This window comes from Lithobates pipiens, unplaced genomic scaffold, assembly GCF_037356315.1.
Source record: "Lithobates pipiens isolate NorthernLeopardFrog02 unplaced genomic scaffold, aLitPip1_a1.2 Scaffold_18, whole genome shotgun sequence".
NCBI classification, from domain to species: Eukaryota; Metazoa; Chordata; class Amphibia; order Anura; family Ranidae; genus Lithobates; species Lithobates pipiens.
The window spans coordinates 361,723,926-361,742,320 of NW_027507758.1; the positions used below are offsets into that span (position 1 = coordinate 361,723,926).

Genomic DNA, 18,395 nt, shown 5'->3' on the forward strand with positions numbered 1-18,395 from the left:
AGCTGGAGAGTTGCTGAATGCATGTCACCCCTGTAACAGGATTTCTTTATCATCCAGCCAGTGCTTCTACTGAACAACTAGTCATTTAACCACTTTCAGACCGGACCAATTTGCTGGTCAAAGACCAGACCACTTTTTGCGATTCGGCACTGCGTCGCTTTAACTGACAATTGCGCGGTCGTGCGACGTGGCTCCCAAACAAAATTAACGTCCTTTTTTTCCCACAAATAGAGCTTTCTTTTGGTGGTATTTGATCACCCCTGCGGTTTTTATTTTTTGCGCTATAAACAAAAATAGAGCGATAATTTTGAAAAAAACGCATTATTTTTTACTTTTTGTAATAATAAATATCCCCCAAAAATATATAAAAAAACATTTTTTTCCCTCAGTTTAGGCCGATACGTATTCTTCTACATATTTTTGGTAAAAAAAATCGCAATAAGCGATTATTGATTGGTTATAGCGTTTACAAAATAGGGATAGTTTTATAGCATTTTTATTAATAATTTTTTATTATTATTTTTTTTACTAGTAATGGCGGCGATCTGCGATTTTTATTGTGACTGCGACATTGTGGGGGACCCATCGGACATTTTTGACACATTTTTGGGACCATTGTCATTTTTACAGTAATCACTGCTATATAAATGCAGTGATTCCTGTGTAAATGACACTGGCAGTGAAAGGGTTAACCAGTGGGTGGCAGTGTAGGGGTTAAGTGTTCCTAGGGGTGTGTTACCAACTGTGGGGGGGTTGGGCTTTCATTTAGTGTACACTGATCTCTGCTCCAATCACATGGAGCAGAGATCAGCGTCACTAGTTGCTAGGCAGAATGGAAAAATGTTGTTTATACAGCATTTCCTCCATTCGGCCGCTCCGTGAGACGATCGCGGGGATGCCCGCGGCGATCGAGTCCGCGGGTCCCGCGACCGGACTCACGGGGATCCCGACCAGCGCGGGAGCGCGCCGCCGGCGGCGCGCTCCCGATGGCACGGCGGCAACGAATATTGGACGTACATGTATGCCAATATGCCTGCCCGTGCCATTCTGTCGACGTACATCGTCGTGCGCTGGTCGGGAAGTGGTTAAAGTGCACCTGTCATGCAACTTGACTGTATTGAATATTAATATATAGTTAGTAGAATAGTGATCCTGGAATTTGATTGCACAATGCTAGGACAACTTCTAAAACTAGAACACATTTTGACAAAAGTTACATTTTTTGGATCTTCTTGTACAAAACACTATGACTACATAGTGAATGCACAACGGTTTCTGATGTGTCCCATGTTCACCCCCAGACATCACAGCACACGCTCATCAAGTTCTGTATATGTTGGCACTTTTAAATGAATATGTTGTGTTGCAGTTTGGGCACTCGGGCCCAAAAAGGTTCGCCATCACTGGTCTAGATAAATGTTCGGTTCATTTACTTTTTATATCACAAATTATCCTTAGTGTTTATTTTATACAAGTGCTTGGATCCCAAAATAGTCACTTCTTTAGGTGCACAATAAATGGTCACCACATGGGAAGTAGTAACTTAACCACTTCTAGACCACCGCACGACGATGGCAAGCTGCCATAACCTCGATATCCTCTTCTTCAGTCGGCGGTCCAGTTTCTGATAAGAGTGGTCTCTGCAGTGGATTAGCCAAGAGATCACTTATCAGCAACAGGAGTGGGCCCCCCCCCCCCCGTGCTCCAGTGCCCTCTTCCGTGTGTGGTATGGAGAGGAGTGAGGGGAAGATGGTCCCCACCCATCTCCATACCATTGCAGGGCGGAAGCGACATCAAAATGGCCAATTTTTTTTTTTTAATTTTTTCAAATGACAATTTTTATATTGCATTTTAGTGTAAATGTGAGAGCTGAGGTCTTTTTGGCAGCGATGGAGGCGATCGGATGTTGACCCTTGCTTGAGATGGAGACGAGTGAGCGGAAGATGGCCCCCACCCATCTCCATAACAATGCAGGGTGGAAGCGACGTCAAAATGTCACTTCTGCCCATAGCTCTTAAAGGGCCATTTTTTAAAATTGTATTTAAGTGTAAATATGACATCTGAGGTCTTTTTGACCCATCTCATATTTAAGAGGTCCTGTCAAGCTTTTTTTTCTATAACAAGGGATATTTACATTCCTTGTAATAGGAATAAAAGTGACACATTTAAAAAAAAAAAATATATATATATATATATATATATTTTTTTTTTTACGAGTTCTGTCCCGCCGAGCTCGCATGCAGAAGCGAACGCATACGTGAGTAGCGCACGCATAAGAAAACGATGTTCAAGCCACACGTGAGGCATCATCGTGATCGGTAGAGCGGGAGCAATAATTCTAGCACTAGCCAGACCTCCTCTGTAACTTAAAAAATGCAACAATTGTTTAAAAGTCGCCTATGGAGATTAAGGGTAAAAGTTTGTCGCCATTTCACAAGTGGGAGCAATTTTGAACTGTGACATGTTGGGCATCAATTTACTCTGCGTAACATTATCTTTCACAATATATATATATAAAAAAAATGACCGCCATTTTATTCTCTAGGGTGTTAGAAAAAAATGTATAATGTTTGGAGGTTTTAAGTAATTTTTTTTAGCAAAAAAAAAAGTTTTTAACTTGTAAACACCACATCTCAAAAAGAGGTTTGGTCCTTAAGTGGTTAAGATCACAATTCTACTCATGTTTTTTTTTTTTTCAGGAGTGCATTATTGAAGGAAATTTTACAGTACAGATATTAAGAAATACAAAAACATTACATGCAACACTGCATGTCATCTCATATTCAAGTACCAATAACAAGACATTTGGAGAACGGAAGTGACGTCTGTATCTAAGGAAATCGTTCAGATCTGTTAAGCTGTGTGTTCGTTTACTCGTTCCTCTATGTGAGTAATTTTAGCTATTTTAATAAAATATTTGACTGAAATACTACACCATGGAGGCTCTCCTTTACTTGTTGTTTTGAGCATTGCTACACTGGCCACAACTACAAGGGTGAACGGCATCGTTAGAAGCTCCAATCCACAGCCCCGCTGACCCCCCTGAGTCTTCCCTGCAATATTTGCTGTTTTGCTGCATACCTTGCAGCTGCAAGGTAATTGTTTAATATAACCAGCACTGGCACGGAACACCGTTGGAGGAGAGTTGCCCCGGCACATTGCACTTTTTTTGCGGTTGTGAAATCACATCGAAAAATTGCATGATTGAACTGTGTATGGGACACTTTATTGAAATTCACGTTTTTTGCTGCTATTTTTAATTTTTTTTTAAGGAATGTAATTGAGACATTCCTTGTGTTTTCTCTACACATTTTAGATCACCGATTTTATGTGTTTATATGTTTTTTGATCACTTAAATTATCACATATACCCTTTCTATTACTTTGCTGCATTGTTATCACAGATGTCTATTTTACTTTAATTCATGCACTTTATGGTCTTAAGCACTGTTTCTGCTTATTTTAAGACACAGGAATAATACATATGAACACTATACATTAGTTGTTTAATCTAATACACCCTTTAAGTTTTAAGCACTGCTCACTGAACACTTTATGAATTATTTATAAGTTTTTTATACTATGTGATTTATATTTATTGTAAGCGTTTTGTTGGTATTTAGGAAGCGCAACACACCCCTCCTCCCCTGCTTTTTGTCTTTAATAACAAGACATACTCCAACTAGAATGGCTGCGATTCCGGAATACCTATACCCAATGCCATAGCCCAATGAGAGTGAGAACAGATTGAATAGTTAGCTAGCAAGAAACCTAACTAGATGCGGGGGCAGTATAGAGTAGGCCTAGGCCAAAATCGTAGGGGGGGGGAGGAAGAGGGGGGGGGGGGGCGAAGAGGGGGGGGGGGAAGAGGGGGGGCGGGGTATGCGGATGGGAAGCACAGTAAACAATAACGAGAGGCACAGGAGGAAGGCCGGGGGGGGGGGGAAGAGGACACCCAACTCCACACTAAAAAACACTAACCCTCCGTCCAGGACGACCAGATCTTTTCAAATTTCCAAAGACATCCCCGATTAATGTATGTTATTTTATAAAGCGGCAGAGCGGCATTTAATCTGTTTTCCCAGGAGGACACCGAGGGGAGCATTGATGAGGACCACCCACTCAATATTTCTTTCTTGGCATAGAACAGAAGATAAAAGATCAGCAATTTACTATGATGAGATCTCTGGTCATTGTCCATAACTACCAACAAAGCCAACTCGGGCACCATGGGAACAGAGAGCTCAAGAGGGGTATTCATGTGCTCAAATATCCCTGACCAAAAAACCGACAGAGCAGGACATGTCCAGAACATGTGCAAGAAAGTGCCCGGCTCCCTCCTACACCTCGGGCATTGCGGGTCCCTATCGGGGTACATCCTCGCCAGGCGCACCGGCGTGAAGTACACTCTATGGAGAAATTTTGTCTGTATAAGTTTGTCTCCTGCAGAGATAACCTGCCTAGGGCCCCTATCCAGACAGTCTTCCCAATCCTCTCTATCCAAATCAGGAATGCTTCATGTTCCTTAATTGTATTAATAAACATTATATATATATTGCTAACAACTTTATGAATACAGGGATCCTATTATGTGAACATGTACAAATTAGGCTGATATATCCAGTATAGCTTCTTCACCATGACACTAAAAGTTCATAGTGCAGTGGCAATTACATTCCAATAAAGCTTGAATGACTTAGTGAGCCATGCAAAAAAATATATATATTTTACTGGCAGCAGCATACAAAACAACACACTCAAAACACATCCCCTGAGACTACAGGGCTTCAGGACATTTAAATAAAAGAGAGATCAAAGCAAGAAAGTCAGTCTCAGGAAATTCTTATCATGCTACCCAGGATTTAAACACGCCACCCAGGGATTAAGTGGATTAGGGAGGAAAAAAAAAAAAGCTTTCATTTCCCTGGCCACAAATAAAGATGTATCTCACTTATCCAAGAAACCTAACACTTGCCTGTGAAAAAAAAAATGCTCAAGTGTTAAATTAGCAAAAGCAGCTGGTCTCCCTAATTGTTTAACAGTTATGTATATATGAAAACATTAGCCTGGCTGTTAAAATGCAATATTCCGCCATTGAGAGTAGCCAATGCTTTTATATTGCATTTGCACTAAATTATAATAATTCCAAACAATGTCAAACCTATCTCCCAATTATAAACCAACTTGTCAATCCCTTTGTTGATTTAGGCAGGCTTTAATTAGCTACATATTCCATTCTCTTCCCTATGTCAGATAGGTTAAACATACAGCTTTGAAAACACTTGAAGATGAGGGCATAAAAGTGGGGTGTGGTTTGTGTGATCAGGTTGCAGTTCAGGCAGAACCTGAACATAAGTTAATCAAGTAAAGTAGGGGCCTCCAAAATTTCTAAACAAAGGGACAGTTTATTGTCCTTTGGACTTCAGGGGGGCCACTGGGAGTAGAAAATGTCCCAGCATTAGTGGAAGTAAACAATGCCTTAACATTGTAAACCTTGCATATACCCAGTGAAATTACTGGCCTCAGGTGATACACAAATTAAACAAATCCTCTACATAAATTGTACCTGTTTATTTGCAGTATTTCCTTTGCTAAATCTGTTCAAAGTCCATGAATTTATATGCTTGGCTGTGAGGTCAAAAAAAAAAGAGGCAGAAAGCTTAAAGTTGCACTCTGCAGAGCTCAGCAAGGATAGGGCTGAAAGCTGACTGGAGAGAAGAGACACCCCCCACCCCTTCACAAAGCAACCAGGAACAGAGCGGAGGCTGTCAATCTCAGGCTGTGTGCTGGAGACCATTTTTCTCTTGGGGTCAGGAAAACTCATCAGAACCGACTCATGCCGACAGCAGAGGAATGGAGCAGCAGACAGAAATTACATTTAGTGCTTTTAATTGAGACAAGTACATACTATAGAAGGATATATTTTTTTCATATTTCATGTCTGAGGTTTACAACCACTTTATAAGCTTGGTGATCAATGGGCGTAAAACAATAGCACCTGTGGTAAAGGAAGAGGAACAGTGCCCCTTCATTGGTATCTGTGAGAATAGTGCCCCAATCATTGTCTTCGGTGGAAGGAAAAGTGCCCATCTTTGGTATTAACTAGAGGAATAATCCCATAATTTTAATCGATGAGAGGGAAAGTGCACAATAATTGGGGTCAGTGGTAGGAATTATGCCCCACTCTTGGTGTCCAGTGGGAGAAATAATGTCTTGTAGCAGTGGAAGGAATAATGCCCCCAAGGGCCAGGTAAGGACAAGCAAAGGGCTGCAGTTTAGAGACTACTGAAGTAAAGCTTTTGAGTGTGTCATTCTGGTAGTTGTACCTCACAAGTAACAATACCAAATATTTGTTGGGCTGGTATCTCTATGCAAAAAGACTAAGACTAAGTTACCTGTTCACCCAGATGTACGAGTTAAAGAAATTTCATATTTATCGCCTAGATTGTAAACTCTAACAAGCAGGGCCCTCTAATTCCTCCTGTATCGAATTGTATTGTTACTGTACTGTCTATCCATATGTTGTAAAGCGCTGCACAAACTGTTGGCACTATATAAATCCTGAATATTATTATTATTTCAGTTACTTATATAGCGCCATCAATTTACGCAGCGCTTTACATATACATTGTACATTCACATCAGTCCCTACCCTCAAGGAGCTTACAATCTAAGGTCCCTAACTAACTCACATTCTAACATGCAGTACACATTCTAGGGCCAATTTAGAGAGGATCCAATTAACCTACCTAACTCACATTCAGACATACTAGGGACAATTTAGACAGGATCCAATTAACCTACCAGCATGTCTTTGGAGTGTGGGAGGAAATCGGAGTGCCCGGAGGAAACCCACGCAGGCACAGGGAGGCAAACTCCAGGCAGGTAGTGTCGTGGTTGGGATTCGACCCAGCGACCCTTCTTACTGCTAGGCGAAAGTGCTACCCACTACACCACTGTGCTGCCCACATACACACACATACATACACATACATACACACAGTATAAAGAGATGACGGTGATAGACTGGTTAACCGTATACATGGGAGAGCAGTATGGCAAAATTAGCATATTTCAAAAGAAGGTTTCAGTGTTTTGTGGGTGGGTCTATCAACAATGTATTACATCATTGCCAATAACAGGAAATCAACAGTTTCTTTATTTTTTATTTTATTTTACTCATTTAGAACCTAATTTTGTACAACTATTTTGAAAATGTTATGGTCTGACAAACTGCGGCTGCTCTGCTTTTACAGTTAGATGTACAGGAAACATGTATTACTTGGCACAAATGCAACCTCACAGGCATCCTATGGAGGAGTCATACTGAGCAGTCCTGCTCATTAGGATTCATCCTTGTCAGTGCACCACACATATGTACGATAGATCTGGTTTGTGTACAGAAAGCTTTCTCTGTGATGTCAGTTTGGAAAGATAGTTTTCAGCAGCAGTCTGAAGCCATTTATGTCACAGCTATCTAATTACTTTTTTCTACAACTACAAGACAAACCAACAAGATTTGAAGTTACAGATGTCAGTATTGATTTCTTGTAGTAATTGAGGGGTGTAATGTGCACTAACAACCTCAGAAATCCTTTGGTGTATTTTTAATTAGCCTTATGCCTGTAGAATTGTATGTATGTAAGCAATGGTGCACTACAGTCATACCAAAGTAGTCTTCAGAATGTGGTAAGGGCTTATAAATGATAGGAAATGCATGAACTTAAATGTATCAGAAAACTGTCCACTTGTTCCTACTGATAAACATATCAAAAACCCCACCACTCGAAAATATGTATGCTTCAATACACAATTTGGGTTAGGCAAATGTAGTAAACCCAAATTGCTAATATTACTTAATTAACTGACTAAAATGTTGGGGAAACCATGGGTATGTCTGTAGTTAAAGTAGTTTAATTTTAGAACACTTACTTGTGGAAATCCTCAATGCAGTGAATATGGCCTGATGCATCAACAGTGAAAGGGATTCCATCCAGGCTGCGAAAGCACACTACACAGATGAAGCACTGAGGGTGGTAGGCCTTTCCGGTAGCTCTCAGAATCCTCTCCATGATTGGTTTGGAACAAACGCTGCACTGCTCCAAAGTGCGCTGCGTGAAGAGATAGAGCAAATCTTATTAATGAAGTTTGTAATATACAGCATCCAAAATATTCGGTTATAAAGCTTTACAAATTATGCTTAGACCCAGTCATCAGTTATTTTACAAAAGACAAGCCTACCTTGTATACCACAATTATCAGAACAGGTCCTTACATTTTAGATAATCAAAAAGGTCTTAAAACAAAACTCCACAGCTGAATACACAGGTACACAAATTCCTATTTCAGCTTTTTCTGTCAACTTTTTGTTTGACGTGGGAGATTTCATGTTTTCAATGCACAGGTGTATAAAAGTATAATAAGCTCTGAAGTTAAAGAAAAAAAATAGAAGAATTGGTGTTCTTTATGGATGCCGAGTTATATAGAGGTGTGTGAATCAGAATACTAGCATTTACATGCATGTATTTTATCTGTTTATTTAGCCTTTTCTTTCCCTGGAGCTTTCCTTTAAAATAAGAACAGAATTACAGTATATTTATATAGAACTGATAGTGCTGACTTCAGTGGCTCCCACCTAAAAGAGATTTGCTACAACAAGCCATCTATTTTTGCCAGCAAACTTAAATGCCTCATATTACTAGTCTAAACCCTAAAAAAAAAAAAAAAAAAAAAAAAAAGGAATAAAATGGTGGTCGTTGCAATACTTTCTGTCACACCATATTTGTTACTACTTGCTACTCACATATGTGTTCGCTTCTGTACGCAAACTCGGCGAGATGGGCGCGTTTACATTTTTATTTTTTTTATTATTTTACCTTTTAGTTTTACACTGTTCAAAAAAAAAAAAAAAATGTGTCACTTTTATTTTTATTACAAGGAATTTAAGAATCCCTTGTAATAGAAAAAAAAAAGCCTGACAGGACCTGTTTACCACTTAAAGAGGGATTCCGCCCAAAAAAAAAATATTAAAAGCCAGCAGCTATAAATACTACAGCTGCTGACTTAATAAATGGACACTCACCTGTCCCGGGTTCCAGCGATGCCAGCAGCCGAGGCCGATCGACCGCTCGGGCCTCGGCTGCTGCCGCCGCCATTCGAGGTGAGGGAATCAGGAAGTAAAGTGAATCGGCTTCACTTCCCAGTTCCCTGCTGCGCCGCGCAATAGGAAATCTCTGCGCTGTCACTGGGACCCGTGTGTGTCCCAGCAGACAGCGCGGCAGGGCAGGAAATGGCGTAGACTCCCGTGGGAGTCTATGCCCGGCAGTGGGTGAAAATACCTGTCTTTGACAGGTATCTCCACCCCCCTCCCCCCTGAAAGGTGTCAATTATGACACCGGAGGGGGGGGGGGGGTTCCGATCAGCGGAGGTTCCACTTTAGGGTGGAATCCCGCTTTAAGCCCCGGACCAATTGTTGGCCTAAGGACCAGAGGTCTTTTTACAATTTCGCACTGCACTGCTTTAACTGGTAATTGCGCGGTCATGCAATGTTGTACCCGAACGAAATTTGCGTCCTTTTCTTCCCACAAATAGAGCTTTCTTTTGATGGTATTTGATTGCCTCTGCGATTTTTATTTTTTACGATATAAAAGGAAAAAGACTGACCCCGAAAACCAATCACTGCCTTTAGGATTTCTAAGGGTGCAAATTTTTGATTTCACTCCTCACTACCTATCACAGTTTTGAAGGCCATAAAATGCCAAAATAGCACAAAACCCCCTCCCAAATGACCCCATTTTGGAAAGTAGACACCCCAAGATATTTACTGAGAGGCATGTTGAATCCATGAAATATTTTATATTTTGCCACAAGTTGCGGGAAGATTACAAACTTTTTTTTTTTTTGTCACTGTTTTTTTTAGTTGTCACTAAATGATCTATTGCTCACACATGCTATGGGCATAAGTGAAATTACACCACAAAATAAATTCTGCTGCTTCTCCTGAGTACGGGGATACCACATGTAGGGGACTTTTTGGGAGCCTAGCCATGTACGGGACCCCGAAAACCAAGTACCTTTAAATATAAAACGCTACAAAAAAAAAACGGTTAGCGATCGCAGGGATCAGGCCTGACTCTGCGAACGCTTCAGTTATGTGTTTAGTGTTTTATAAGTGACAGTGATCGATCGATACTGCAATTGGGTGAGCTGAGCAGAGGGGAAAAACGCAGGTGCTAGCAGGTATCTGGGCTGATCCCGCTAACAATGCATTTTTTTGAAACCCTAAACTGCTGGGGACGCTAGTATAGATCTGATCAGATATTGATCTGTTCAGATACTATACCACTACGGGAAGTGTATGCTTTGCGCGTGGGTGTTAGCGGTACTGGCACTAACCTAGCGCTGCCTGGGGTGACGCAGACCCTGACCCTAAAACCTAATTGATATCACCCGCCGGGTGATCAGGGGGTTAAACCTTTATTGGGTAATAAATGGTGGGTGCCCTGATGCTATAAAAAGCAAACTAACCAGAGTCACCCGTAACACTTATACGGTGATCACTGGTGAAAGGGTTAACTAGGGGCAGTAGGGGGTTAAAATCTTTATTAGGTAGTATATGGGGGTTCCTGACGCTATATAAAAACCTGTCGGGGAACCTAAATAACTAACTGGCTAACCAGCGTCACCAGTGACACTTGTACAGTGATCGCTGGTGAAAGGGTTAACTCTAGGGCAATCAGGGGGTTAAAATCTTCATTAGGTAGTATATAGGGGTACCTAACGCTATAAAAACCTGGCGGTGAACATAAAAAAATAACTAGCTACCTAGCGGCACCAGTGACACTAATGCAGCGATCAGAAAAACGATCGCTTAGTGACACTGGCAAAAGGGGGTGAAAGGGTTAACTAGGGGCAATCAGGGGGTTAAAACCTTTATTAGGTAGTATATGGGGGTCCCGCACGCTATATAAAAACCTGACGGGGAACCTAAATAACTAACTGGCTATCCAGCATCACCAGTGACACTTATACGGTGATCGCTGGTGAAAGGGTTAACTCTAGGGGCAATCAGGGGGTTAAAACCTTTATTGGGTAGTATATGGGGGTAGCTAATGCTATAAAAACCTGGCGGTGAATCTAAAAAATAACTAGCTACCTAGCGGCACCAGTGACACTAATGCAGCGATCAGAAAAACGATCGCTTAGTGACACTGGCAAAAGGGGGTGAAAGTGTTAACTCTAGGGGCAATCAGGGGATTAAACCTTTATTAGGGGGGGGTAGGGGGCTACCCTGGACCTAACACTAACTGCCCTGACACTTTTTACTGTCACCACTGACACTAAATACAGTGATCAGTAAATAAATGATCACTGCAATCAGTGACACTGTGACTGGGAGGGGGGGGGGGCGTGATCGGGGGGCTGATTTGTGTGCTTATGTGTACCTACGTGTCAGTGTAGTGATTGGTGCACTTACCATGTCCTCTCCTCGCAGTCCGGTCAAAAAGACCGCCCCGAGGAGAGTGACATCACTTCCTCCCTGCCTGTGTTTACACTACACAGGCAGGGGAAGCTTCTCATTCCGGTACGTGCTTGTGCCTGTCGGTGCCATTGTGCCAACGTAGATTTACATGCGGCGGTCCTCAAGTGGTTAAATATGGGATCTGGGGTCAAAAAGATCTCATATCCACAGCTATGGGTGGAAGTGACGCTTTGATGTCGCTTTCGCCTCGCAATGGTATGGAGACGGATGGGGGCCATCTTCTCCTCACTCGTCTCCATACCACACATGGAAGAGGACCCGATCGCCTCTGCAGCTGCCGACGGCTCCGGTAAGAGGCGGAGGGCATCGGAGCGCAGTGGGGCGGTGCCCCTCTCCCGCTGCCGATAAAAGTGATCTTGCGGTGAATCTGCCACAGAGACCACTATTATCAGAAATGCCGGCCGAAGAAGAAAATACCAGGGTTATGGCAGCTAGCTGCAGCCATAACAAAGATATCCCTTTTCAAAGTTAGGACGTATATCGGTGTGCGGTGGTCCGGAAGTGGTTAAACAGAATTTTTTTTCCCTTTAATAAACACTTTCAACTATTTCACAGGTCAGCCTTTTTCTTTCTATGTTAGAGATCTTATTTCTTTTTTTAAATAGGCAACTTTAAAAAATATATTTTTGCCACAAAATAGTTTTTTGGCAAATAGGTTATCTAGGTATATCAATACCCTGATCCATAAGGACCAAACGGGGTTTATCCCCACAAGAGCAGCATCAACAAATATTTGCAGACTTTTCTTAAAATATGGAATTACCGATGAGGGTCCCAATGCCATATTATCCTTGGATGCCCAGAAGGCATTCGTTATGGTAGAATGTGAATATTTGTGGATGGTACCTACTGCTTTTGGTATAGGTTGGGGATTCCTAGCATGGCTAAAATTGCTGTACAGGCATAACCCACTTTTAAGTGCACAATGGGGTTTATTTACTAAAGCTAGAAAGTCTAAAATCAGGCTCACTTCTGCATAGAAACCAATGAGCTTCCAGGTTTTATTACCAACGCTTAGTTGAACAAGCTGGGGTTAGAAGCTCATTGGTTTCTATGCAAAAGTGAGCCTGATTTTGCACTTTCTAGCTTTAGTAAATAAACCCCATTGTGTACTTAAAAGTGGAGTATGCCTGTATAGGGATCCCAAGGCAAGGCAGAGAATCAATACTATGTTGCCATTTTTCTCATTATCTAGGGGGACTAGAAAAGGCTGCCCTCTATCCCCTTTGCTGTTTGCTCTGGCAATAGAACCTTTGGTTATTGCCATTAGACAGTCAAAGGGGATAGTTGGGTTTCGCCGTTCAGGAAGGGTAGAAAAAATTGCGTTGCATACAGATGATGCTCTCATCTTTTTGGGGATATTACAGAATCAATAGTGGAACTTATGACGCTTATTTCCATGTCTGGGCAGTTTTCGGAACAATTGGGAGAAATCAATATTGATTCCATTGGATGACAAGGAAATCTCCCTACCAGAACAAGCTGCGCAAATTCAAATAAAAAATACAGTGAAATATTTGGGGATTGAGGTAACACATAACGTAAAGGATTATATTAATTTGAGTCTTAAACCATTATTGCTCAAATTTAGGGATAAATGCCGGAGCTGGTGTAAATGCCCACTAACAGTGATTGGTAGAGCGAATCTCATTAAAATGATCTGGACTCCACAATTACTCTATATCCTTCATAAATCTATCTGGATAATATCATAATGGTAGGAAGGTTGAATCCCTCTTCCGAGAACTTATTTGGCGCAAAAAACAATCCAGTATAAAATTAACTAGTCTAATGGTAGCTAAAGATGCAGGAGGACTTGCCATTCCATATGTTAAAAGTTACTTCTTAGCCTCACAATTACAACCAATTTTTGGAGGGACAGAAATTGCGGACTCTGATCCCATACAGGCCCACTATTGCCGTTATGTAGGGAACATACATTGATCTCCTTATTGGAGACAAATAGCTTGGTTTTTTGACAGGTACACTTTATGAAAAAGTAGGTCAAGTAATGAAAAGTATTACTAATATTACGGGTTATACATGTTATACCCCAATATGGAATAATGTAATCTGTGAGGAATTGCCAAAACTGGAAGGGTTTGCGCTATGGCAAAAACATGGTTTGAGATATTTGAAGCAGTTGTTTCAGAATGACGAAGTTAAAACCCTTTGCTCAAATAATGGAGGACTATGGAATTCCAAAGCAAAGGTTTTTCCAATATCTTTAACGCATACGCCATACATGCTCAGGCCTGTTCCTTTGAATTTAAACGTAGTCATTCTACAATAATATCATTATTAGATGCTAACGGGCATAATCAGGGTCTTCCATCGCGATTGTATGGGGTACTACATAATACGTTTAAAGATTCTGTAGATGTCCCCTCACGGGCTCAGTGGGAACGAGACCTGGGACTGTTTACGGATGACCATTGGACAAAAGCTCTTTCTGTGGTCCCTAGTGTATTGTTGTCCACTACGCAAAAATGATATGCAATTATTAATTTTACATAGGTCATATTATACTCCTGAGAAATTATTTAAATGGAATTGTAGAGATTCCCCTTCGTGTCCTCGCTGTAGAGGAGCCCCTGCAAACCTAATGAATAGAGCTATGGAGATGTCCTAAACTCCACCGATATTTGCAGGGCATAATCAAGATTATTAATAGTCTCTTTGGATTAAAATTACCATTAGAACCTGGCATATGTTTATTTAATACAATAGAGGAATCTAGCATTCCGGATTTTACTTTTATTTCAATCGTAAGAAGTCTATTTCAAGCTCGTAAGTTGATAGCACAAAATGGAATTCAGTTTACCCAACACTACTGGAAGAATGGAGAACGCAAATAAAGGAAACCCTACTAAAATAAAAATATATTATCTGCATCAAGGTTGTCAAAGGAAATTTGAGATTATATAGAGAAGATGGATGGATGTTCTAGGCCCAGATTTGGAAGGAGCCCTATAGTAAGAGAAAGGAAATAGAGAGAGAGATTGGAGTATCGGGGGGGGGGGGGGGGCGACGGGGGGGGGGGGGGGCGGAAGAGATAGACATTTTGGTTGGGGGGTTTCCTTTTTTTTTTGTTTAGGGGTTTTCATGGTTTTGTTGATGATATGTGTACTGGGACTGTAGTTGGGTAGTTTTTTTCCTTGTTCACTGTATTAAATCTCAATAAATTATTTGCTGGATGAAAAAAAAAAAAAAAAAAAATTTCACAGGTCAACCTTTTCCTATGTTAGAGATCTCATTTCTTTTTTAAATAGCAACTTTAAAAATTATATTTTTGCCACAAAACTTGCTCCCTGTGGAAAAAAAATGATGCTTTGCTCTCGGAAATATAAAACAGAAATCTCAACGTAGTTTTTTTCCCCTTCAATTTGCTAAAAGTACCAATAAACATAAAACAATTTCAAATTTTTGCCGTTTTTGGTGACTTAAATCACCTAATGGTTTCCTGGCTCTCTTGAGAAATAAAATGATTAAATCCATGCCCGTGAGCTCCCAGGTTTGAACAATAGCAGCTGCCATATTATACAGCATTCCTTAACAGAGAATACAAGAGGCGTGGCAATACTTCAAGATGGCAAGTGCCACTCAAAATTCTAAGGCACACAGAAAGATAGAAAGGTACTATGATATGGATATACAGTATACTGATTAAAATAAATTTATGAGTGTTTTTGCGCTATGTGGAATGTCTGGCTCTTTTGTCTTCCCATGTATCCTTCTTTGAACTGGTGGAGGCATACACTGTTGGTGTAAGAGGTGATACTTCTGACTTAAAGCGGTTGTATACCCGCTGAATTTTTTTATTTTTTTTTGCTCACCTGCAAAGCAAAAGGCATAATGAGCTAGTATGCACCGCATACTAGCTCATTATAAAATACTTACCTTAGAACGAGGCCCGACATCTGTCCCGATCCACGCCGAGGGAGCTGACATGTTCCCTCAGCGTTTCTTCCGGGTATGGCGGTTCCGGGGCCGAGAGTGGCCGGAGCCACGATATCGTCACTCCCGTGCAAGCGCGCGGGAGATTTCTCTCCGGCAGGGTCCGGCGTCTGCCGGACTTTCAGCCGAGAATCCCATGTGCGCATGCGCCGCTGCAGCCATCGGCGCATTGCGAGGGGAATATCTCCTAAACCGTACAGGTTTAGGAGATATTTTTTTTACCTACAGGTAAGCCTTATTATAGGCTTTCCTGTAGGTAAAAGTCCCCAATTTGACTATACAACCACTTTAAGCCTACTACATGAGTCTAAATGTCAGGCAGCATTGGCCGGTTCAATAGAAGCTGGCTGATATTCAGCCCTACAGAAACTAGGGGGCACCACCGAAAAAAGTCTGCCGATCGGCTCCCGATCATCGCTCTCAGCCAGCTGACTGGAGTATTTTGGTGGGGGGGCCATCCCCCTGTCAGAACACAATAGAACAGCAGGGAAAAATCACTGTATTAAAGAGGAAGTAAACCCTAATGAGTTTACTTCCTCTTTCATTCCCTGCAAAGGCAAAGCATAATGGACTACTATGCATCGTATAGTAGTCCATTATGTGTCACTTACCTGACACAGGAGCCAGCGAAGTCACCGCTGTTCCCATGTAGTCCGGCGCATCCATCTTCTCGGTGGGTCTCGCCGCTCCGCCGCTGTCATTCGGCGAAGCCGCGATGACGTCACTCCCACGCATTCGCACGGGAGCCGCCACGCGCGGCATATTCGCCGTTGAGGGTGCCGCGCTCCGTGTGCCTGTCTTTTGGCAAATATCTCCTAAACCGTGTAGGTTTAGGAGATTTTTCTTGGACCTACAGGTAAACCTTAATCTAAGCATACCTGTAGGTCAAAGTGTGTTTTAAGGGTTTATAACCATTTTAATACTGGATAGTTAGTACAGCGGCTCCTCCTGAGCTGTCAGTTCTTTTTTTTCTCATTCAGCCCTGCTCGAAAAAAAATAAAAAAATAAATACTAGTGTGTAGTAGGCTTTACTGCTGATACTTTCAAGCACTATGTGACTTCTTTGATTAGAGAAGTCATAACTCTGTAGTGTGGCACTATATGGATGACCAAATAGATGGTGTGCATAAGAATTCTCACCATCCAATATGCACTTCTGCACAAGTTTGACACTCTCAGCTAAATTTGACATTTAACAATGACATTGATTTACACAGTGTGGACATTATACCCAGTTTTGTTTGTTTTAATTTATGGTTTATTTACACACCTTGGATGAAGTGGTTACACTTATTTGTATTTTTTGGGGTGTTGTTTATGATCTTCTGTTTCGTGGCACAGCACTTGTTGCTTTTTGTTGACACTATAGCCATGTGTACTAATAAAGTGCTAGCGGCCTTTTATTTCTTTTTACTGATTAGCACAGTTTCACATTCATGGAAACGTCTGAAATGCGTAGGCTGTTTTACAGCTTTGTACGTGCATTTAATAAAGAAAATACTATTTTAGATGTCATACTGAGCGCCGACCATCCCTTTCCTTTAATGCAGTTTCAGTGGATAAGCAAAAGACAAAACATTTTTAGTCAGCCCCTGTCTTTTATGTCTAAGATACTCCAATAGTGTGATATCATGGCTACAAGTCCTGACTCCTCTTCAGTTTTGGGTGTTTCCAATCCACCTTTTTTGTGATCCAGCACCTTCTGGTGCATTACCAAAAATACAATATTAAGCCTAATTAAACTCTTCGTTTAAATCAGATAACTACATCCCGGATTCATCAAAACAAAATGTCCAATGCCTTACAGTTTATTTTCTTTCTAAAGCAGCCACAGCCTATGCACAAAAGCCTGACTTCTGCTAGGAGCAGCAGCTTAATCACTTAAGGACCAGGCCTCTTTTTCAGACTTGGTGTTTACATGTTTAAAACAGTTTTTTTTGCTAGAAAATTACTAAGAACCCCCAAACATTTGATATTGTTTTTTTTCTAACACCCTAGAGAATAAAATGGCGGTCAATGAAATACTTTTTTTCACACCGTATTTGCGCAGCGGTCTTACAAGCGCACTTTTGTGGGGAAAAATTGACTTTTTTGAATAAAAAAATAAAACAGTAAAATTAGCCCAATTTTTTTTTATATTGTGAAAGATAATAGTACGCCGAGTAAATTGATACCCAACATGTCACGCTTCAAAATTGCGCCCGCTCGTGGAATGGCGTCAAACTTTTAGCCTCAAAAATCTCCATAAGCGACATTTAAAAAATTCTACAGGTTGCATTTTTTGCGTTACAGAGGAGGTCTAGGGCTAGAATTATTGCTCTCGCTCTACTGATTGCGGCGATACCTCACATGTGTGGTTTGACCACCTTTTTCATATGCGGGCGCTACTCACGTATGCGCTCGCTTCTGTGCGCAAGGTCGTCGTGATGGGGTGTTTTTTTAAAAAAAAATTCTTATTTATTTTAATTGATTTTATTTATTTTTACACTGTTTTAAAAAAAAAAAAAAAAATGGATCACTTTTATTCCTATTACAAGGAATGTAAACATCCCTTGTAATAGAAAAAAGCATGACAGGTCCTCTTAAATATGAGATCTGGGGTCAAAAAGTCCTCAGATCTCATATTTGGGCTAAAATGCAACAAAAAAAAAAAAAAAGAAAATCTGACATTTAAAAAAAATATACCTTTAAGAGGTATGGGCGGAAGTGACGTTTTGACGTCGCTTCCGCCCTCCTATGGTATAGAGACGAGTGGGGGCCATCTTAGCCTCACTTGTCTCTATGCCCAGCAGATGAAAGGACCCGATCGCCTCCGCCGCTACCGACGGCTCCGGTAAGCGGCGGAAGGTGCGGGAGGGGGGGCGGCACCTCTCCCGCCGCCGATAGCGGTGATCTC

At 41.3% G+C, this 18,395-nt stretch overlaps 1 protein-coding gene across 5 annotated transcripts in view; it reads right to left on the reverse strand.

The window, feature by feature from the left end:
• Positions 1-18,395, reverse strand: part of LPP (LIM domain containing preferred translocation partner in lipoma) — a 541,140-nt gene that overhangs the window by 12,103 nt on the left and 510,642 nt on the right. For all 5 annotated transcript variants that reach the window (XM_077487560.1, XM_077487557.1, XM_077487561.1 and 2 more), the window contains one exon: positions 7,933-8,111. In XM_077487560.1, the coding sequence (XP_077343686.1) occupies positions 7,933-8,111 (179 nt within the window). The remainder of the gene's footprint in view (positions 1-7,932; positions 8,112-18,395) is intronic.